The sequence below is a fragment of the Sarcophilus harrisii genome, chromosome 3, assembly GCF_902635505.1.
Source record: "Sarcophilus harrisii chromosome 3, mSarHar1.11, whole genome shotgun sequence".
Taxonomy (NCBI): domain Eukaryota; kingdom Metazoa; phylum Chordata; class Mammalia; order Dasyuromorphia; family Dasyuridae; genus Sarcophilus; species Sarcophilus harrisii.
In genome coordinates, this window is record NC_045428.1 from 396553987 (window position 1) to 396579072 (window position 25086).

General features: G+C 34.0%; 1 protein-coding gene across 2 annotated transcripts in view; it reads right to left on the reverse strand.

Moving 5' to 3' along the window:
• MTX2 (metaxin 2) overlaps positions 1–25086 on the reverse strand; it is an 87739-nt gene that overhangs the window by 62263 nt on the left and 390 nt on the right. The window contains exon 1 of one of the 2 annotated variants that reach the window (XM_031960419.1): positions 24647–24842. The exons of the other annotated variant lie outside the window; for it this stretch is intronic. Within the exon in view, the coding sequence (XP_031816279.1) occupies positions 24647–24734 (88 nt within the window). The 5' untranslated portion in view covers positions 24735–24842. Of the gene's footprint in view, positions 1–24646; positions 24843–25086 lie in introns of those variants that run through there. 2 annotated transcript variants of the gene reach the window in all.

Here is a 25086-nt window from a genome sequence, read left to right on the forward strand (position 1 = left end):
TATGACCTTAAACATAAGATCATTTACTTATAACTAGGCAAAAGAATGCATGAATAATATTTGGAACTCTAAATTTCAGTGCCTTCTCAGAAACTGTAAAAACTTTCTTAGCGAAAGTAACATCTGCATTAAATAGATGCTTCCACTTAAAAGTAGTTGATCCAAGTTATGCTTAACTAACACTTCCCTAGACTACACATCTCAGCTAATAATGAAAATAGACTATTCTCTACACAATAAGAGAAGCAAAGTTATAAATATCAAAACACTGAAAACTACTTGATCTGCTAAGTGATTGCTCAAATTCTCTTCTTCAGATCTGTTCCTCTATCACTTATAACTTTAAATTTAGTTGGTGCTTAATAATGTTCATTAAATAATTAAAATGATAAATGCTTAATAAATGATTGAGATTAATTAATTATGTCTGAAATGATGTAGTTCTGAAATCTGTTTTTTATCTCTTACATTTGGGGGGGGGGGGTGTTTCAGACGATCATCTCTTTTAATCAACCTGGTTTGGTAGTCAAAATTTCATCTTTTTTTTTCAAAAACTTTTGGCTTCAAAAACTGTTGAAGACCCCAAGCCCATCCCCAGGTCTTCAGATCTGATATTTTATTTATTCCATGATCATAAAACAATTATGGTTTCCAGATCTCTTCAATATATTATAGTTTATCACATTCAAAACGCTGTCTCAAAATTGAGTCAAAAATGAACTGCTTCAAAAACTTTCTCTAAAAACTCCGGGCAACGAGATACCTTGCTAACAAGCCTTCAAAAGAAAGTATATTAGACTAACAAAATATTATCTGCACATCAAAGAAACAATTTTATGTATGAGAATTTAGTAGTCTGAAATAAATTATCTTTAAAAGGAAAAGAATTTGCTTCCTACATATTACTAAGAGACAAATCAGATTCCTTTAAAATCCTTTAACCTTTAAAGTCACCTTTAAAAGGAAGTAAATCCCTATATCACAGATATAAAGAAATTAAAACTTGGAGAGTAAATAAGGAGTGTCAGAAAACATCAAGGTTGTAGTCACCAAAAACCCTTAACAAATAATTAGTCTTTAAATTATAATAATCATACATTTATATGTGTGTACATAGGTATATATGTGTGTGTGTGTGTATATATATATATATATATATATATAATTATATATGATTGCAAATTTAATTTATTTAAAGGTATTTCACAAATTTTAGGCTCTTAATTTAGGCACAACTTGGAGGGATGTGGAAAGTGATACTTGCCCTACTGTCATTGTGCTAATGACCACTTATAAAGGATATTGTGATAGGAATTCCTTTCTGGTAGGACTAGATGGCCTTTGGGGTCTTATCCAACTCTTAAATTTGGTATTTCCATGTTTTCTAATGATAGCCTACTCTTGCCACACAGAATGAAGCCCACTCACCTTATTTATTAAATGAGCAAGAGAGGATAGAACATAATCCTACATTGAATGTGCATGGGACAGAAAATCAGTGTACGTAGTTGGGGCTAGAGAGGAAAAGAGAAGTAAAGCAAAAGATATTATAAATTACCTTAAAAGAAATTTCATTTACTTGCAGTTTTGCTAGGTTTGGCACTGGCTTTCTTATGGCTTGGTGTCCTTTATTAGTATTCTTCATTAATTAATCATTAATGAGCTGATTTTATCCTAAAGATTAAACTTTGAATGCCTTGTAAAATTAAATTTAATACAATTTAACATCTATGAATTTAACAAAAAGAAGGCATCTAGATAATTAAGAATGCTCTTATGTTTTTCAAAGAATCCCTCTCCGAAACTATAAAAAAATATTGTGAACAAAGATGCTTGGAGTGAGCAATAGAAGGAGAAGAAAGTGAAAAAACAAAATGGATTTGTGAAAAATATACATTAACAGATGATCTGTTTTATAAAGTGATTTATTTTGATTTAAAATGTACAGTGATAGTGAAAAGTGGATTTTTACAAAGATGCTTTACATCTTGCAAAGATGAAAATATACCACCATATACATAATAATGGAAGCATAGCTGTAAATACTTAAACACTAGATAACTGATAATTCACATACAAGTCACATATACACATACTGCTCCATTAGCACAGAATTTATCTCCTTTAATACCCAAAGTTGCCTCTATGCCCTCAGTCAACTACTTAATCTGTATTAAGAAAAGATTTCTACTGCAGTTAAGAAAAGAAAAATATTTCCGGTTTTTAACCATCCATTCTTATAATGCAATTGTAATAATTTTGACACTGGCCAATTGCAGACTTTGGCCATAATTTTTGAACTAAAAAGGACCTTGAAAATCTTCTAATCCATCCCCCTCCCCAACTTTGCAGATTACAAAACTGAGCATCAATGGAAAAGTGATTTTTGCAAATTTAAACAGTGAGTTGGTAGATACACTTGTGTAAAAGAACATCAACAGATAAAATATGAATGTGGGGACACACACGTGCGCAAGCACCCCCACTCCCCCCCCCACAAAGCCCTGAAAAGCAATACGAAATTATCATCCATTTCCCCCCTTTTTCAATCAGTGTTGTTTAGAGCAAATCAATTGTCTTTACTGCTAATCCATTATAATCTGTTTCTACCTCCAAACATTTGGGCAAGTAGCAATCTGCTAGTTTGACATAGATATATATTAATGTGTCACTTAAAGGTTTGTCAAAAACATGCCTAGAGAAGACACTCAGAAATCAAGTTCAGTAATAAGTCAATTCTAGATGCTTTATCCCATTCAATTTTGGAACAAACAATTCTGAAAGTCTACATCCTCATAAAGTCACAATCCCAACAATTTTATTTTGGCTATATAATCTAACAGGGAAACAGAAAAGCCAAGGGAAAAATGGCCTTCATGAAAAGTTGTTTTGTTTTGTTTTTTTTCCTAAAGCACAACATTTTTAATATATAACATGATTCTTCTGGAATATGAATATAGGTAAAGACGTAATTTGTAGAATAATCGGCACTAATATTACACGCTGTTTCAATTCTGTCATAATTCTAATCCATCAAATTGATTAATGTTATAATAACTCTACATAAACCTATCATTTGTGCACTAATGAAGTCAAACCCAGTTTATCCGTAGGCAACCAGATTCCAAAGGCCCATAGATGTCATCTCCATCAGTTTACCAAGTCTACATGCAAAGTTCAAGCTAAAAAGGATAAGAAATCTGTGTAGCTGCTATCTAAATTTGCAAGATTTTTTGCCAATAAATTCAAATAATATTAACAGAAAAAAATTAAAATGTCCTTAGTATTAAAAGAATGTCTGGCAATTCCTTAAAAGAACATGTTACTAACAGCTTGACTTTTGAGAGTGGTAAGCAAAAGTAGGAAGAGAAAAGTGGACACACTAAGCTATACAGCTCTAAAATAGGGCATGAAATTAACATTTAGTGAAGGTTCTAAAATTTCTGAGATTTTTTAAACTGAGATTAGATAAAGAAACAATCAACCATAGCTATCATTTATGAGGACTTAAGTACTCAATACAAAAATACCAAATTTAGTATCCTTTAAAGATTCAAACTATGCATGACAATTTTAAATAAAGAAGTTCTAAAATTCATGAATATTCTTGATTAAAAGTCTATTTTTTCCCTTTCCCCCTAAAAAATAAGTTATATTTTTAAAGTTTTATATTATCATTATCTGGCGATCATACTTTAGAAATAAAAACAACCATTAATGGCATCTCTTAAACTAACAAAAGACCAGTAAAGGTTACAAAGGATTTAAGTGACAGGATACGCTTTCTTCCAGGATGTCAATAAATGCCAACCTCTTAGGCACATGGCAAATAGCTCAAATGATTTTCTAGTTACAATTTACCAACATCTTCAGCCAATATTTCTGACAAAGTGACAAGCAGATGAGGAGAAAGAATGAAAAGAACTTATTCCATACTTCTACCCATACCCCTCTCAACTTCCTAGGCAATGGGAACTTGACCAACCTAGTTAAAAGGATAAGTGGATTATCTAGTCACTGTGGCTTCAATTTGCTGATCTTTGGGAAGCAAAAATTATTTTGTCAATGACTGCAACTCTTAAACCAGAGAGATGTCTAGAAATGCTAAACAATATCTGAAGCGCAGAGGATCATCTTTGACCAGTTTCTTCTATTTATCAGTTGAGCCAAGTACAGAGATTAGGACAGTAAATCCTAATTGTGGGATCGGAGTAAACCACACTGACTCCATGTTGTGACTCAATTCTAGAGCTAACTCACTTCCCTTTCTATTCAATTATGAATCTAGTTCAAATTCTGTCCCATGACAAAACTTTGTTCGATTATGGGAATTAGGATAAAATCTTATTGAATTGTTTGAACCTAACGCTAGTTATCTGGGAAACTGGACTATATCTTCTTACTGTTTAGAGACCCTTAGGGTCTAAGGACTGAGGTTATGCTGACCAGAAATCCAGTCATACCTCAAAACTGATGTTTTCTCACAACTGTACATCTCAAGCAATTCATATGTCTTATCTGAAAACTCCATACTAATCAATCAGATACTATTTTTATATTCATTCAACTGTTTACAAACACTTTGGGGACTGAGATATCTTTTCTGATTTCAGAAATTTATACCTGTTCACTCTCCCCCCCAACTTAAAAAAGTCCTTAATCTTTCATTCAATTAGAAATCAGATTAATATTTTATTATCTCCTTTTAATTTTGAATAAGTTTTTTACTGTATAAAAGTCTTATCTCCTCCCTATGCCCACTCCTATATTCAGGGTCCATTCCTAAGCTGAGGAAAGCTACTGGTCCCAATTTGTTGTGCAATTGGTATGTACCATTTAATAAATGGATATGTTTGGAAGCTTGAACCTTTTTTTCTCTCAATCATTTCGTCTTTCACCTGCCATATCTGGTGTATGACTGATTAGCCAACGGATATTTATTAAGCACCTACTATGTATGAGACACTGTGTGGGGTGCTTAAAAGCAAGAACAATTCCTTCCCTCAAGCAGCTCACATTCTAATGGTAAAAAACACATGCAAATAATAATCCTGTACAAAATGTACATATAATATGTTATAGATAAGTGGGGGGATGGAAAGACAATCTACTGATGAAAATAGAATGGAACGGAATCACTTGCACATTTAAGAGGTACTGGCTTCTAGAAAGGTCACCACTTCATGTGAAATGGAAATAAGGAGGGGAAAAGAAGCTCTCAGTATATGGTCTCATTTTTTCAGGAAATTAAGAGGCAAAGTTCATAACTGAGAGGATGGGGAGATGGGAAGCTGTGAAGATCGCGTATTTTAAAATCAGCAGGAGTCCGGAGTTCAGGTTAGGGGAAAATCGTCAGTCTTTATTCTCAGTGAAGAAGGATCAGAGGTGGAAGAGAATCGGCGATAGCAATGTGTGCAGCTGAGTCAAGAAGCTAGCTAGACCCGCAGCCACACGACCAGCAGCCAGGAGAATGGACCCAGGCCCAATCTCTCCCAGCTTCTCTTCCTGTTCCTCTCTCTGCCTCCACCCACCAAAATCGTCATTTCCTGTACAACACATCAGGACTTGCACAGAGAGTGGGCAGGGACCATTCTTTATCCAATCATGTATATTAATAGAGTATAGCCCAATTACTACTTAGCCTCATGTACTTGGGACCTAAGTGCATCAATTCAAACTTCAGCCCATTACAGGAAGCTATGCAAAATTTGAGGAAGGATAAAACCACTAAAGCAAGTTAAATAGTGAGTCAATTAGAGAGGTATAAAAAGATTGCTTTGCCACAAGGAGGGTCTGATTGGAATTATGTAATATATATTTGGCAAGAATCCAGCTTGGGGGTTTAGGAGTTTTCTTCAGCTTCATTCATGTTAACACCTGAGTAGAAGTAAAAAGGATTAATCTAAGGCTGAGGCTGGCAGGGCAAAATCTGTATTAGTGAAGGGGACAAGGGACCTGAGAGAAAAGGACAATGTAAAATTGAAGTACTTCATCAAAGGGTCAAGAAAAAGAATGAACAGGAGAGCAGAGTATTCCAACTCTGCTAACCCAACCACTGAATAGAGGAAATGAATGAAAGCGCAGCCAGGAGCACAAAGACTGGCCAGGAAAGCTGTCATCAAGAAGGAGACAGGTCTTAGAGAGAGACTTTCTATATTCCAGTAGAATTGGAAGTAGAAAAAACAAGATGTAACCAGGTTTGTTACCTATGGAGCAGACATTCCAAGGAGCACAGTGGAAGGGGTGGATGAGAGCTACGAAAGGGATATGGCAGGGGCAGTATACAGAGGATTGAGAGAAACAGGAATAAGAAATCAATCAATGAAAAACAAAGAATTGAGATCTGAAATGACAACCAGTGGTTCAAAATTATTGAATCCCAATCCAGATTGGATTTTTTTTTGAAGTAGGTTAAAAAAAGGTATTCTTTGACTCAATTTACTAGTCTTAATCACTAACTAGGCATTGTCTCAGTTATCTTAAAAAGACCAAGATCTCCCATTGCATCCAAGCTATCTTCAGTCATCTTGATCTATATCATGACTCTAGAAGAGAAAGTGAAGCTGGTGACTTTTGCACAGCTCTCCCTCACTTAAATCCAATTCATTTGCATGTCATGGCATCACTTCTCTGATGTCATGGTACTCTTTGAGAAGGAAAGACAAACGACAATGACTATTCTAGTCTTCTTAAACCTTAATCTCTTCCACATACTCTTCTGGTTCAGTGACTCTGGCCTCCTTACATCTATTACTATAAATATTTTTGTAATATGAGTTCTTTAACTTTTTCTTTGATATCCTTGCAGTATACTTCTAGTAGTGGTATTGCTTCTTGGAGATTTTAAAAAGCAGAGGCTTGATGATTATTTGTAGAATATATTATAGTGGGGGTTCCTTTTGTGTATGAATTGGGCTAAACAACCACTGAAATGCCTTCCAATTCATATACCTTTAATGAAGTCCAAGAAGGGAAAGGACCCATATATACAAAAACACTTAGAACACCCCTTTCTTTGTAGCAAACTAGAAGTACAATGGGTGCCCATTAATTTGGGAATAGTAAAAGAAATTGTGGTATACAAATATAATTAAATAGTATTGGCCCTGAAAAATATGAAGAACACAAAGAAATGGGAAAACTTATGTGAACTGATACAAAGCAAAGCAAGCAGAACCAGGAACATAATTTGAATATTTCCCCAATATAAAGAAAAACAACAAAAGAGGCTATCAGAACACTAACAAATGTAGCAATTAATCAAGATTTCAAAGGATTGTCAAAGAACTGACAGGACCTATTTCTTGTGTTCAACAAGGCACATATTTTCAAACATGGTAAAATGTAGCTTAACTGTATTTTATTTTTTTAAAGAAATGTTCACTGGGTAATGAGAGTGAAATGAGGATCATAAAATATTAGAAGGGCAGTACATGATTAGGAAGTGTAAGTAGCAATTACAGATGATTTTTTTTAGGAATTTGGCAGTGAAAAAGGGAAGAGATAAATAAGATAATAACTTGAGTGGACAGCAGAGTCCCAAAACAAACAAACAAACAAAAAAAAAAAACACGCTACTTACTAGCTAGCTAGAACAACATAATTTCTGGGAATATCATCAAAATTAAAGCCAGCAAGTGATAACAGAAAACAGACATAAATGCCATTCTCAGTGAGAAATATTTAAGCTTTTTCATTTGTCTCTCATCCACTTACTTCTGAAGAATATGGAATGTGGACAAGTCAAGGTGGAGAAGAGGCTGGCTACAAATTAATCTGTCAGGAAGACTGCTCCCATTTTGCTCTGCTTGATGGTTACAGACATGGCCTAAAGTCATATTTTAAAATGTTCCTTAGAGATTAATATTATGTTACAATTTTATGCTATTCAAAAATAAGTCTTTATTAATGAACTGAAACTGCATTTATTTTGGAGCCAAAGTAGTTAAAAGATAGTTTTTCCATTAGAAGTAATCAATAAGGAAAGCATAATTAAGTTGGTAATTATGAGGCCTGAACACCAGCCAATTCAACATACCTATGTGAAAACAGAGATCAATTTTTAAATGATACTCAGAAATCAATTACATAAAACTGACCCGGTTCTAAAGGTTAACCAGGGTCAAGAAAAAAAATTCTTAAGTGTCAACAACTCAATGATTCAGAATAGAAAAAGTACCAATTAAAGAAAAGGCTTTAAATTTACCTTCGGCATGATTGTCATTTCCTCAAAATGTTTTCATTTAGCTTGTGTACTACATTATTATGTACATTATCATTTTTTAAAATCAATTTCCTCAGAAAAACAGAAAATAATAGAGGATTACTCAGAATTAGTAGATATAAATTGGGCCCCACCATTGCTATGACCTCCAGTTTTTTAAAGAATGTATTTACTATTCTATTTCTACTAAAGTCCTATGCTGATATTCATTGTAGCATGGAAGTAATTGAATTTTCAATGTGTTTTGCTATATCTTGCCAACCAGAAAAGGCTTCAAGTAAAAGTTCCAAAATAGACCATGAATGTATTATCAGGGAATCAACCTAATAAATGCACAAAGGTTCACACCAGAAATCAGCCTATTAGGTGATTAATTTAGGTGGGAGCAGAAAAACTCATATTAAGACCCACCCACTAAAGTATGTAGGTAATGTCATGGCAGCAGACCTACCTACTGACAAAATCAAAGATCTTAAGGAAAAAGTGCCCATCTTTCATATGTGAAAAATAGAATAAAAATAACCTCATGAAGGACAAAGCAGTTTCCTTTTTACAGCCTTGTGCTACTTCCATCTATAGGCGAGAAAACAGCCTCAGAAAGGGTAACTAATTTGCCCATCATCACACAGGTATGGAGCATCAAAATCAGCACACACAAACAGGATTTCTGCCTCCAAGTCTGGTATTCTTTCCTCTATTCTGTGACGCCTTTCCATGTACTGAAGTGTTTTATCAGTGGTGGGCATAGATTTGCACTAGTTTGGACTGATTTTCTCAACTGGTTTTCCTTAAAGCCAAAGCAGACATTTATAAAACAGTTTATTTAGTTTTATATAATAACCTCAGGTCATGAAATAGAGAAAAGCTAGCTAGCTAGCTCAGCTCCACAGATAATAGATTCTAACAATGGTCTCATAGCATAATACTTTCATCTTTCTGAATCAAAAACCCAAAATAACCACAGCCATAACTAGATCCTCAGCAACTGGGACCATTCTATGTCCCTTTATCCTAGATGAAGGAAGAGATGGAAGACAGTAACCTCATCATCAAGAAAATTCACTGTCCTTCAAGATTACAAGCCTTGGTATTCATAGATCAAAATCCTCCACCCCTTCAAATTGGAGGGATGATGAACAGAGCAGAGTAAGGAACTTCTCTGAAAGCTTCCATTTCTCCACCCCCTGCAGTCCTTTGAGTTGTATTACTTTACCTTTTCTTTCACTTTCCCCCATAAATTCATTGAGGTTTAGGACCGTCTTTTTTCATATCTGGATCCATTGCACTTTGCACTGTGCCTGGGCACATAATGGGGACTTCATATTTATTGAACTGACATGGTATGAACCCGAATTGCTCCTCAGATCAAGGATATGATACAAGGCTCTCCTCTCTCTCTCAATCCCCAAATATTCCAAAACACAACTTGATGCCTTAAAAAACCTGTCATTCGAATCCAACCATTCTGTAGAGCAATGTGGAACTATGCTCAAAAAGTTATCAAACTGTGCATACCCTTTGATCCAGCAGTGTTTCTACTGGCCTATATCCCAAGGAGATCTTAAAGGAGGGAAAGGGACCCATATGTGCAAAAATGTTTGTGGCAACGTTTTTTGTAGTGGCAAGAAACTGGAATCTGAATGGATGCCCATCAATTAGGAAATGGCTGAATAAGTTATGAATGTTATGGAATATTATTGTTTTGTAAGAAATGACCAGCAGGATGATTTCAGAGAGCCCTGGAGAGACTTTCATGAATTGATGCTAAGTGAAACGAACAGAAACAGGAGATCACTGTATACGGCAACAACAAAATTATACAATGATCAATTCTGATGCACATGGAATTGATTCAGACCAGTTCAAACTGTTCAGTAATGAAGAGAGCCATCTACACCCAGGGAGAGAACTGTGGGAATTGAGTGTGGACCACAAAATTGCATTTTCACTCTTTCTGTTGTTGTATTTTTGTTTTTCTTCTCAAAATTTTTTTTTCTAGCTCCAATTTTTTTTGTGCAGTAAAAATAACTGTATGGATATGTATTGGATTTAACATATATTTTAACATGTATGGGAATACCTGCCATCAGGGGTGGGGGGAAAGGAGGGAAAATTTTGGAATACAAGGTTTTGCAAGGACAGTGTTGAAAAATTACCCATGCATATGTTTTGTAAATAAAAAGCTATTAAAAATAAATAAATACATAAAAATAAACCTGTCATTATTCCTACCCAAATGGAGAAATCAGTTAGTTTTGGCAGAGTACATGAAGAAAATATCATGATTCATTATGAAGGAACTTAAACTCTCCACCTTTTATACACCCATGGAGTCAGGTACAACTGCACATAAAAGCATTATAGGAGACTTTTCATTACAACCTAAAGGCAACTTAATATGATCCAGAGGATCATAATACCCTCTCAAAATTGGCACAGATCCCCCAGAGCAGGCATTCTTTAAAGGAATATTGTGGAATGAGTTTTAGGATATGATCAAATAGGTCACTCCTGTCACATCATTCCCATTTTGTTTATGGAGAGCCTGGGGAAAAGGGGGAGGAAGAATCAGTTAATAATTTGCTCAGCATCATTAGGCAAGAATTTTCAACTTTTCTTCTCAGAAGCAGTGTTCAATAATTTCAGAAAAGTAGTAGACTTCTACTTGTCACAGAAATAGCAATCTGGTAAATTAAACACCAAGGAACAAGCTGAGAAAATTAATGAATATGGAGGGAAAAATAAAGGAAAGAAAAAAATCCTGGAAAGACAGTTTTAATACTGGCAAAATGACGAATGCATCCAAAAAAAAAAAATTAAAATCATTCACAATTTATATGAAACAATCAAAATAAATGTCAAATTAAAAGGAATAAAGCTATACAATGGTTGTACTCCCAAGTCATCATTACAGTTCAGGCCTTATGGTTCTATCACAGAGAACTGAGGAGAAAAGTAGGATCAGAAATACCAACTTATTTTTCTTGTAGTATAAAGTCTTCTCATTCTTGTGCTTTACTTTGATTAAAATATTTTTATCCTTTGTAAAACTAGGCACATACACAACATAATTTTCAACAAATATGTCACACTCTGTTCTCCTCCCCCCCCCAAAAAATATTTTTTTTCTCTGTATGCAGATTGAACTGATACAGACTTTCTTCCTTTAAAGAGATCCTATTCCTTTTCTGCTGTTGCTGCTTAAAATTACTTTATTTTTTGAGCAATTCAAGGGATTTTCAAGTATAAATTTTGAATGTATCTGATTTTTTTTTTTTTAATCTTAACCATTTCTTCAGAACTTCAGCCAGTGAAATAAGACTCTATTATAATTACTTTTGGAAACAAACAATAAGTATTTATGACATGCTCACTACTATGTGCTAGGCTCTTGACTGGAACTCTGTATACAGAGACAAAAAAAAAGCTAGAAAAAGAAAAAATTTTAAAACCCCAATTAAATACCAAATTAGAAGTTCTGAAAAATCAAAAGCAAAATGAATAAAACTGAAAGTTAAAAAAAACTATTGAACTAATAAACAAAACTAAGTTGGTATTAAGAAAAAATCAATTCTACCAAATATTTAAAGAACAAATGATTCCAGTACTATATAAATTATTTGAAAAAAAAAAAGGGAAGGAGTCCTTTTATGATACAGATATAAATGCTGATACCTAAACCCGAAAAGGCAAAAACAGAGAAAGTTATAGACCAATTTCTCCAATAAATTTTGACACAAAAATCTTAAATAAAATATTAGAAAAGAGATTACAGCAATTTATCACCAGGATAATATACTATGACCAAGTGAGATTTATACCAGGAATGCAGGACTGGTTCAGCATCAGGAAAACTAACAGCATAATTGACCATATCAATAATCAAACTAACGAAAATCATACGATTATCTCAATAGATAAAGAAAAAGCATTTGACAAAATGCAATATGGGAATTCTTATTAAAAATACTAGAGAGCATAGGAATAAATGGAGTTTTCCTTAAAATGATAAGTAGCATCTATCTAAAATCACCAGCAAGTATTATATGTAATGGAATAAACTAGAAGCATTTCCATTAAGGTCAGAAGTGCAACAAGATTGTTCCTTATTGCCACTACTACTATTCAATAGTGTACTAGAAATGTTAGCTTTTACAATAAAAATAAAAAGAAATCCGAAGGAATTAAAGTAGGTAACAAGGAAAGAAAATTCTCTCTTTGCAGATAATATGATGGTACACTTAAAGAATCCTAGACAATCAACTAAAAACTACTAGAAACAATAACTTTGCTAAAGGTAATGGATATAAAATAAACCCACATGAGCATTTCTATACATTACCAATAAGGTCCAGCAAGCAAGAGATAAAAAGAGAAATCCCATTTAAAATAACTGTCAATAATATAAAATATTTGCCAAGGCAAAGTTAGGAACTATATGAACACAATTACAAAACACTGCATACAAATAAAGTTAGATCTAGACAACTGGAAAAATATAAAGTGCTCATGGACAGGCTGAGCTAATATAATTAAAAGACAATTCTACCTAAATTAATCTACTTATTTACAGTGCCATACCAATCAAACTGCCAAGACATTTCTATATAAAGTTAGAAAAAATGATAACAAAATTCATCTGGAAGAACAAAAGGTCAAGAATTTCAAGGGAATTAATGGAAAAAAAATGAATATGAAGACCTAGCTATACCAGACCTAAAATTATATTATAAGCAGCAGTCATTAAAAACATTTGTTCCTGGATAAGAAATAATAGTAGTAGATCAGTAGAACAGATTAGGTTCACAAGACAATAATCAATGACCATAGTAATCTGATGTTTGATAAACTCAAAAAAAGACTCCAGCTTCTGGGATAAGAACTCACAATTTTACAAAAGTTACTGGGAAAACTGGAAAATAGGTACTGACCATCTAACATTCTATACCATTCTGTACCAAGATAAAGTTGAAATGGATTCATTATTTAGCCATAAAGGGGGACACTATAAGCAAATTAGGAGAACAAGGGATAGCTTATCTCTCAGATCTGTGAAAAAGGAAGGAATTTATGTCCAAAGATCTAAAAAACATTATGAAATGAAAAATGGATAATTTTGACTACATCAAATTAAAAAGGGTTTGCACAATCAAAACCAATGCAGCAAAGACTAGAAGGGAAATGGAAAACTGGGGGAAAATTTTTAATCCAGTATTTCTGACAAAGGCCTCATTTCTAAAATATACACAGAAGTGATTCAAATGTATAAGAATACAAGCCATTCTTCTATTGCTAAATGGTTAAAAGATATGAAGTTAATTTTCAGATGATGAAATTAAAGCCATTTCTAGTAATATGAAAAAATGCTTTAAATCACTACCGATTAGAGAAATGCAAATTAAGACAACTCTGAGGTACCATTTCACATCTCTCAGAATGGCTAAGATGACAGGAAAAGATAAAAAATGAATGTTGGAGGAGATGTGGGAAAACTGGAATACTAATACATTGTTGGTGGAGTTGTAAATTGATCTAACCATTCTAGAAATAATCTGAAACTGAAGGGGAAGGGAAACTGTTCCCTTTAAGATTATCCCTCTGAAACTGTGTTCCCTTTTGATCTGCGATCCCTTGGGAGTCCCCCCCAGATAAGTTATCTTTCAGGGATGCCAGACCCTTTGATTCAATTAGAAATCCTGGTCAAAAAGCACCTCTTTGAAGTCTTGTTAATTCCAATAGGAGAGCTGGGCCAGATACCAATAAGCATCCAGGCCTAGGAATCTTGGCTTCCTGAAGCCTCAAGACTCCTTTTAAAGGGCAATTTCTAAACTCACTCCTTGCAGTCAGCTTGCTCTGACCCTGCCCACTGAGAAGGCATTCTCTCTCAGTGTCAGTCTCCATTTCCCTAAAATAAGACTTTGCCACTATAGAAGTCAGTCTCTTAGCAAAATTGGCTTCCTGACCAACAATAAACTTTCATTTTTTCCAATTGATAATTCAGGGTTTCATGAATTCATTCATGAAGAATCCATGCTAACCAAAAGGGCATTTTTAACAATTCTCTGTCACTAACCTCATCAAAACTATGCCCAAAGACTATCAAACTGTGCATACCCTTTGACCTAGCAATATCACTACTGGGTCTGTAACCCAAAGAAAACATAAAAAAGGGAAAAGTTTCACATGTGCAAAAATCTTGGAAGCAACTCCTTTTTTTAGTAGCAAGGAACTAGAAACTGAGTGGACGCCCCATCAATTGGGGAATAGCTGAATAAATTATGGGATATGAATGCTATGGAATATTGTCTTATAAGGAATGATGATCAGGCTAAATTCAGAAAACATGGAAAGATTTGATGCTAAGTGAATAGAAGCTAGAGAACATTATAAAGAGAAACAACAAGATTATGTAATAATCAATTGTGATGGACTTGGCACTTTTCAACAATGAGATGATTCAAAGCAATTCCAACAGACTTGTGATAAAAGAGCCATCTACATCCAGAGAGAGAACTTTGGAGACTGAATGTGAAGCAAAATATAGTATTTTCACTTTTTTATTGTTGTTGCTAGTTTTTATGCTTATTTGTTCCTCGTGTTTTTTTCCTTTCACTTTTTGATCTGTTTTTCTTTTTCTTTTCCTTTTTTTTTTTTTTTTCCTGAGGCAATTGGGGTTCCCCAGGGTCACATAGATAGGAAGAGGTAAGCGTCTGAGGCCGGATTGAACTGAAATCCTCCTGACTTCAGGGCAGGTACTCTATCCACTGTTCATTCTAGCTGGTATAATCACCCCCAACAAGAGTCCTCCCACATAGATGTGGTCTCACCTCCAGGCATTAGCATTCTCCTCCTCCAGATTATGGTGGTGGATAAAAGATGAAATGACAGTGGAAACAAAGGTTCAAATTTCCAAACATATGGATTTATTGGCAATGCATGCCAACTGATCAATAAATCAAGACCAATAGTCTTCCTCAGCTCTGGCACTGACCTCGAATATAGAAGAGGAATTTTATACATTAAAAACAATCAAATTGGGGCAGCTAGGTGGTGCAGTGGATAGAGCACCAACCCTGAGTCAGGAGGACCCGAGTTCAAATGTGACCTCAGACACTTAATACTTCCTAGTTATGTGACCCTGGACAAGTCACTTAACCTCAACTGCCTCAGGGGAAAAAAATCAATCAAATAAAACCAAATAATTAAAAGAAAATAATTAACTATTATACAGATTAGATTAATTAGATTAGGTAATCTGCTTCCTAATTGTATGAAAGATTAGGGTCTTTACAAATTAGATGGGAGAGAGTGAAAAGATAATTGACTCTGAAATCAGAAAAAGACATGACCCACCCCCAAAGTGTTCAATCAAAGTGAACAATCAAAGGAACATGGAAACTGTAATAATTTTCAGGTAAGGCATATGAAATGCTTGAAATATGCATTATTGAGAAAATTCTTTGCATCAGTCTTTGGGTCCAAATGGATTTCTGGTCAGCATAACCTAGGTCCTTAGTTAAGGGTTCTAAACAACAGGGAAGTGATCCAGTTTCCCAGCTATACAAGAGTAGATTCAAAAAATACAATAAAATTTATTACCAATTCGCACTATTGAATAAAGTTTCCTCATAAGACATTATTTAGACTAGACCTATCACAAAATGGAGTCAGTATGGTTCACTCAAAATCTATAATTAACTACTTGTCGTCCAATCCCCCTCAATTCCCTCACTAATTTGGCTATATATATATATATACTTTGTATTCGAATATATAATAGTTATGTTTCTCCTCCCAATTCCATTCCCCACTAGGTAAACTCCTCAAAGGCAGAGACCATTTAGCTTTTTAACTTCAACACAAAGTACAATGTCCAGCACAAAGTAGGAGTTTAAATTTATGTTTCTTGAATTGAATTGAAATAACCCAAAACCACAAATAAAGAGGAAATTTTTCTGCTTATCTAATGAATTCAAGTTTCTTTAGCTATAGAACTTCTTTTGTAAATACTCTTTATTTAAGCTAAATTTTTTAATTACTTTTATTCCTTGAACCTATATTCATTGATGATAAAGGAAGTAGGCTCAAACATATGGCCTAGATAAGGGAGAAGCCATTTTGGGACAATCTGTCAGGGACAATCTATAGCATAGATTCATCATAGCTAACAATCAAATACCAGCTTACATGGGGCTAATATCAAATGCTTGTTCCCAGTTTTCTCTCAATAACTAAAATTAGAAATTCCAATTCTGAAGAACTATAATAGGAAAACCTGTGGCAATAATAATAATATTCTAAGAATCTAATAAAAAATAAACATCAATTTTATTTTAGCATTAAGTTTTATTTATGTGATATTTTTCATAACATTTGTAACATACAAAACAATGAAAACCACGTGCAAAATTACAAAGTTAAAAAATATTCTCTTTCTGCTGCATATTTAAAAGAAAAGTCAGCTAAGGGTCAAATTTTTAAAGATTCATCTGCCAGTATCATTTTAAAGAGATGAAACCCATTGAAGTTCTGTTGTCCATTCAATGTTTAATTACTAGCATAATTCACTTATACAACAACTCATGTAAAATACTTAAAGCCAATGCTCTAAGCTGAACCAAATCTTGAAATATGGCATCTGTGGAAAAATCCAATTGTAATGTCTAAGGAGAATTCACAGATCTGAATAAATATATAAACAAGATGTCTGTTTCTAAAAAAACGAATAAAAAAATCCACACAGGTTTGGAGTCATGACTTCATGACAAAATTTCTTTGGCTTACATAAAAATGCTTCAAAATAAAAATATATAATCAGCAAAAAAGCACAGCTAAGTGTACAAACCCAATGAAATACATTTTATGGTTTCTATTTTGCTAACGCAGTTACAGTTAATGGAAATTGCCATGACAAAATGATTGTTTTTATGAAAAGAGGCTGCTTTATTACTAACCAATCAAATTTCATTTTTATTACTGATGTTAAAAAGTTCAAAACCACTATTCATTCCTAGAGCATACAAAAATAAGAAAAGTGTTCAAAACTAGAGTAGAGGTTCATTTAAAAAGCAATAAAAAATTAAAGCATTTCTTTTACTGGCAGAGCAAATACTTCACTACACATAAATGTGCTTGTTCAAATTTGGTTGCTTATTATATAATTCCTCGTCTTTCAGTGATGAATGAGTCAATTTTCAGAGTCTCTTCAAAATGTTTGGTCCATCTGACAACTGCTTATCAAAATACAAATGTTTTGAAAATGGTTTAAATATATAATATGGTGATATATATATGTATTAATATATATAATACAATATGTCATATATATTATATGTATTACGTATTATTTTTTATTTTTATATTATAAATTTTATATATATAATTAATTTAAGTGTTTTAGCAAACATCTAAGTGCCAGGAAAGCAAGTTCTCAAACAGAAGGAAAAAAGAAATTTTATGGCATACTAATTAACAGACATGCTTATTAACTAAGCTAAAGGAATACTTAAAAAAAAAAAAAAGGTATTGTTATAATAAGAAATATTGAAGTTCTAAAATCAAACATTAACACTGGCTTAACTATTAACAATTTCAAGACCAGAGCAATTCATTAACATTTTGCAAAATGTTGCATACTTTCTCTTTCAAAATCTAAAGATGGAAAAAGTTCTTTTAAGTACTAAAAAGCAACCAGACTGGTTTTCACTGCCATCAAAGTAGTATAGCAAAAACCCTTTAAAGAGCCTAAAATACCACTGAAAATTTTTTTTTACTTTGTTCTTTTTTCTTTATATGAAAACCTCCCCCCACCTACCATATATACCCTTTGTCTCCCACCAAGCAAGGCTCATTAATTAAGTACTACAATGAGCATTTATATAAGGATACACATAAAAGTTCTGATTTCAAAACCTGGAAAGACCTACATATACAAATGCTGAGAGGAGTGAGCAGAGCCAGGAAAATATTGAACACAGTAACAAGATTATGTGATGGACTTGGTTCTTCTCAACAATTTCAAATGACTTGGGAGGGGAAATGCCAATAGCATTCAAAGAGAGAACTACGAGGATTGAAAGTGGATAGAAACATAGTATTTTCATTTTTTTTTGCCTATCTTGTTTTTCTTTCTCTTGGTTTTTTTCCCTCTTGGGTCTAATTTTTCTTGTACAACATGACAAATATAGAATTTTTTTTATCAGATTGCCTGCTATCTTCAGGTTGGGGGAGGTAAGGGAGAAAAATTTAAAACACAAAATCTTATAAAAACAGATGCAGAAAACTATCTTTACATGTGTTTTGAAAAATTAAAGACTATGGGGGAGGGGGGGAATTATTTTTTTTTTAAGTTCTTCCGATTTCTAGCTTCTGGCTCTGAAAAGAATATTTTCCCTAATTCTGGGGAACTCTCAGAAAAATAACAGGAAAAAAAAATGTATAGAACAACTTTGTTTTCAAAAGTAAGCTGAATATTACAAGTTTGTAAGTATTCTTTCCAATACTCTATCAATAAAATTACTGTGATTTAAGTATTCAGGTATTTAATTGCAATATCCTTTATAATCATATTAAAAAAAAAAAAAACCCTGTGAATTTAAGTCATAGCACACTCACCAAATTCTCATCTTGATCATACCTTCCCATGTTTTTGAGCCTAACAGACATTTTAAACTATTTTTTACATTTAATTCTTCAATTATTAATGAAATTACCAAAGGTGGGGCCTAATTATATTCCAGAAATTACCAAAAAACTGCCATGCTTCCTTTGATTACATTATCTTTCAAGAGTTTACATGTTCTATGGACTACAACTTCAAAGCCACTTTCTGAGATCATATGACAAAATCTAGTACAAAAATCCAGAAATGCAATGTTAATCATCTATACGTTCAAGGTATCATAAGAATACAAGAAAACAGTGAAAATACTATACTTTGATCTACATTCTTACTCCATGGTTCGTTCTCTCTCTAGTTGTGGATGGCATTTTCCATCAGGTTTATCCAATTAACTTTTATTCTGTTTTCACAAAAAAAGAAAACAAAGAGATGGCCCATTTTCATCAAAAACAAAAGTTTCTTTCAAGAAGGAATAACTTCAATGAAGAGCACAGTACCTGTCACACAGTAGGCACTTAATAAATATTGATGGGGGGAGGAGAAAGGAATAGAAGAAAGTTCCCATACCATCTATTTTCCAATCTCTGAAGGGAAACAACAGTGTATATAATAGAAAAAGTGCTGGACTAGGCATTAAGAGTTCTGGAGGTTCTAATTGTGGTTCTGACATTAACCTAGTTAAGTATCCTTTGGTTAGATTACTTATTTCTTTTAGCCTGTATTTTCATCTTAAAACAAGATTGAACTAAATGATCTCTAAGGTCTTCTCTCAAGCTCTAACATACATAATTTTGTTTCGTAAGGCTGTAACTTGTTACCCAAATTATTAAAATGAAGAAACTGTGGCATAACAAGATTAAAAATTATGATCAAAATGCAGCAAGTCATTGTGAAATAACAAGAAATATAATTCAGGAGTATCAGGGAAAAAAAAGAGAATGGTTCCATGGATAAATAGTCAAAATTTATGGGCAGACATTTCTCAAAGAAATACAAATTATCTATGTACACTTGAATATTATTCAAATTCTCTAATAAAAGAAATTAAAATAAAAACAAGCTGGATGTCAACTTATTTCCATTAAATTTACAAATAATAGCTTTAAATTATGAAATTAAATGGTGATGAAAGAACAGTCCTGTGAAGAAACAATTACATCAGTTATGTGGCTGACAACATGAAGTGGCATTGTAATTTTGGAAAGTAAAATGGAAATATAGTGTAAGAGTTACAAATGAACAGCTTTGTAACTGTTCATATCTTTTGATTCAGGTGACCCCATTGCTAGGAATTTATTATTATTATGACATGACAATATATGGTAGATGATATTGTATAATGTTATAACCTAATTTAATAGTGCAAGGTCAGTCAGCCAATAAGCAATTATTAAAGTGTCTACTATATGCCAGATACTGAGCTGAACATTAGGAATCCAAAAAAAGAGACAAAATATAATCCCTGCCCTCAAGGAGCTCATAATCTAATGGAGACAAAACAGCCCAAGAATGAGATGACAAGAGCCTGTATAAGGGTGGTAGTTGTCTCAAGGGGGAAATGGGGCTATATTTGAGAGAGTTGCATAGGTGAAATAGACAAGCCTTGGCAGCAGATTGGAGTGAAGAGAGTAAGGAGTTAAGGATGAAGAGGGGGACAGGGGTTGGGAAAATGGTGTTGCTCTCAAAAGTAAGAAGAAAATTTGGGAAATGAGGAGTACTTAGAGAGAAAGAATGAGTTTAGTTCTTAACATGCTGAGTTTAAGAAGTCTACTGGACATCCAACTCAAGATGCCTAAAATAAGCAGCTGAAGACGTTAAGCCTGGAAGGTAGCTGTGAGATCAGTCTTAGACAAGGAGCTCTGAGAGTCTACAATATAGACTAACTCCATAGGAGCTGACTAAGTAATGGCTAAAGAACTTGTGATGTATACTGATATAATCAAAAATTATTATACCATAAGAAATAGCAAATATAACTGATACAACAAATTTTTAAAAAGCAATGCAACTGACTATATCTATGTAAAATGTTCAGTAATGTCACGACTCTTTGTGACTTGCAGATCATACTGCCCATGCATCCCAGAATGATTTGCCACGTGGATTAAACAGGCTAAGTGACTTGCCCAGGGTCACATAGCTAGTATCTAAGGTAGACTTTGAAATCAAGTTCCTGGTTCTAAGCCCAGCCCTCTATCCACTATACCATCAAGCAGCCTCTATCTAAAAATAAAGCACCCACTCCTACCCCCCAAAAGCTAAAGGACACAGAGAAGCAAATATAGGAATATTTCTTTTGCTATTTAACTATTTAAAATTTAAAGAAGTACAACAGTTCCCAGTTCTGTGAAATTTGATTATTTTTACTTCTGATGATTAAATTTAGACATTTTTAAAAAGAAAAAGTTCTGAAACTCAAACTGGTCTAAGAATCCAAAAGGCTTAATTACTTATTCTCCCATACCTACTTGCCAAAATGAGTAAAAAGTGATCCTAAGGCTTAATGGAAACCTAAATTTTGCATACTCCTATTTACAAGGGTAGTTTTCAAGACTGGCAATGTCAGACAGGAGTTATATACAAACTAAAGAAACAAATTAGGAAGGAAGGAAATAAACTCTGGATAAGAGGATTGTTGGTTCTTGCCGATGACCAAGAACTAGTGGAAAAGATTGTTGTTGTTTGTCGTCCATTCTCAGAGACCTATGACATGAGGGAAATGGTGCCTTGAGTGAGTTGGCTATCAATGGCAAAGGTGGAACAATATTGAAGGACCTGTCACCCAGCAGTCAGCGCATTAGTAGGCAGAAAGCAGAAATTCAGATAAGGTGGAGGAAAGGCTTCAAATTTCTTCCTGCCTAGCTTCCACTTCATCATACACATCTCTACTGAAAAATACCTGAAGAGCATCTGTAATCTAAACACCATTCATTCTCTTTTTACAGAGAGCAAAGAATTTTTACCATAAAGAACAATATATGTATGATTTACCAAAGTACACATTTTTACTTAAAATAGGTAACCTAAAATTCCACATTATGAACTTCATTCACATGATTTCAGTTACTGTGTATAAACAAAACATTCAAATTAACCAAGAACAATGTTTAAATCTTGCCAAATTCACTACTAGGGCAAAACCAGATTAAAGTAATAAAATGTCAGGAGGACACCAAATGGGACAAGAAGGTGATAGCCTTAAGGAACGATCTAGAAGGGCTGCTAGGTGATGCAGTATAAAACACCTCGAGCACCGGGACTTGTAATCAGTTACCTGTGAGGGTTCAAATATAACCTCAAACACTTTCCAGCTATGTGACCCTAGGGAAGTCACTTAACCCCCTGTTTGCCATTTCCTCTCATCTATAAAAGGGAAGTAATAATAATCTACTCCCCATGGCTGTTGTAAGAATCAAATAATTTTTAAAACACTTAGCACAGTGTCCATCACATAATAAGTGCTATATAAAATCAAGGCACAAATTCAGAAGAAAATTATGTCAAAACAATTACAAGTCTCAAAGAAAAATGTGAACTGGATACAAGTCCAACAGAAATTCCAAAAAGAGCTCAAAAATGATTTTCAAATTTAAACAAGAGTCACAGAGGGAAAATTGGGTAAAGAAATAAAAACAAGAGAAGAAATTTATGAAACAACAATAGTTTGGTAAAAGAAACGGAGAAATACTAAAGAAAATAATACCTTAAAAACAAAAGTGGGAGGGGGGAGGGCACAGCTAGGTGGCACAGTGGATATGGTACCAGCCCTGAAATCAGGAGGACCTGAGTTCAAATCTGACCTCATACACTTAATACTTCCTATCTGTGTGATCCTAGGCAAGTCACTTAACCCCAATTACCTAGGCAAAAAAAGAAAAAATAAATTGCCAAATGGAAAAAGAAATACATAAGCTCACTAAAGAAAATAAATTGCTTAAAAATTAGAACTGTACAAGTACAAGCTAATGACCCCATGAGATACCAAGAAACAATAAAACAACGTTAAAAGAAGTGACTATGAACTCCTTGAGAGCAGAGGCTATCTTGGTTTTTTGGTCTCCTTGGTGCTCAGCAAAATACTGGGCACATAGTAGGTATTTAATAAATGTTTACTGACTTTTGCCGCTTAGTCAAGTGACCATTAAAATTTTTTTTTTCAATTGCTTCCTTAGAAACCTGTTTTGGTCAAACAAAAAGTAAGTTTTCATATAAAGACAAAAATCAGCAGAATCTGTTCTACCCTCTTTTAATATCCCATACCTCTCTCACAATATTTTAAATATAGCAGGCAGTTTTACTGACTTATACTTCATGTTACAGATTATTACAAAAAATTAATTTCTTAAAATGAAAAGCTGCAAATCTGAACTTTGCTGCCCTAAGACATCTGTAAATTAAGAAAGTGTGGCTAGATGTTGAAGATCTAAAATCTATCTCTAGGGTTTGCCACCTCTAAAATTCTATCATTCTATTTCATTAGATCTGTGATGTTAGGTATGTGTCCTTCCTCCTCATGTACAGAGAGCAATTCATCCAGAGTCATTATTAATCTGTGCTGATACCCACATTAGACAAGTTACTGAAGGAAGTTCCTGAAGTTACTTAGAGAAGTTACTTGAAGGGGCTATAAAATAGGGTTAAACTAGATTATTTCTACCATTCCTCATGACTCAAAAATTCTGAAACTGCAAATTTTTCCTTCAACTAAAGCATCATGAAGGTCAGGTTTAGCATTCAAACTTTTAATAACTAAAATATTAAGAACCAAATATTAAGTCAAAAAAAAACTAATTTGATGTTTGTATAAAGGAAAAAATGCTTATGAATCCCTGCTTTGTTGAAAAATTATATAACTGTTGTTTCTTATACAAAATCCAAAACAAAAAAACTTAAAAACCAAAACTAAAGTAACACTGATCACACACATAGAATGGACTAAAAAAGCTACATTGGGGCTTTGAACTTAATCTGATTATAAAATGAATATCCCTTTGAAGATTTTTATGAATTGATGCAACATGAATTGAGCAGAACCAGGCAAAAATTGTACAAAATAACAGCAATATTTTAACAATGATTAACTGTGAAATCTTTAGCTGCTCTGATCAATACAATGATGCTTGACAATTATGAAAAATGCTAACCACAGTTAGAATGGATTTAACTGTGAGGGTCATTAAAGCATATTTTCTTTCACTTTTCTTGCTTTTTTTTCTTTGCAGCATACCTAATATGGAAATACATTTTGGATGTCTTCATATGTATAATTGGTATCATATTGCTTGCCTTCAAGGGGTGGAAGAAGGACTAGACTGAAGAGCAGTTTGGATCTCAAGAAAAGAACATTAAAAAAAAAAATGAATACCCACTTATGGAGTCAACGTACTTTTTTTTTCTTGCTAACTTACTAACAATCTCTCCAAGATTCTCCTTACTTCTAAGGGTTTATTCAGACCAATTCCACAAATATTTATATGGCTTGAACTAAGTGCAAAAACATCGGGTGGAGTGTTATATAAAGCCTTTAAAAATGCATATTAAATTTCCTCTGCTCTCAAGAAACTCACTTAGATTTTCCCCATTCCCTACTTAATTTTTAAACATTTGACATTCTCATAGTTTCTTCGTTTAAATTTCCTATTTTAGATTCTGATCATCAATATCTACAAAGGGTTACTTAATTTGTCAACAGTTACTGGATACTGAGGGTTCGGTAAAAAGACATAGTTGAAAACGTAAGGTTTGGGAGTCTGAGTCCCGAATTCAAATCCTGCCTCATTTATGCTGGACAAATGGCCAACCTCTCCTGAATGCAATTTCCTCATCGGTTTCCGCTTTGGAGCAAGGGGAGGGGGATGACATCGGATGACTAACTCTTCCAGGATCCATGCTACTGCTCCTTTACTGAGGATTTCTGCCACATCTTGATAGGAACATTGGTGCTAAGAACCCTCCCTCCCCCATGTAGAATCTCACGACCAGAACCAGGACAAGAGGAACACTTCAAACTTATTCTGCCCCGCCCGCCGGCCACCTCGTGAACGTTCCAAATTGGGGTCAAAGGGCAGCAGGCACAGTGACGTCGCCGGGATGCCCACCCCTCGCAGCCCAATCCGCCAGTGGCCCCGGGGCCGGGTATAATGAGCCCCACAGTCCCTCAGAAATGCAAGCCCCTGGGCGCGCCGAGGAGGCCGGACCCTCCCCCGCCCTAGCCAGGCCGCGGCTCCTCCGTCACCCCCCG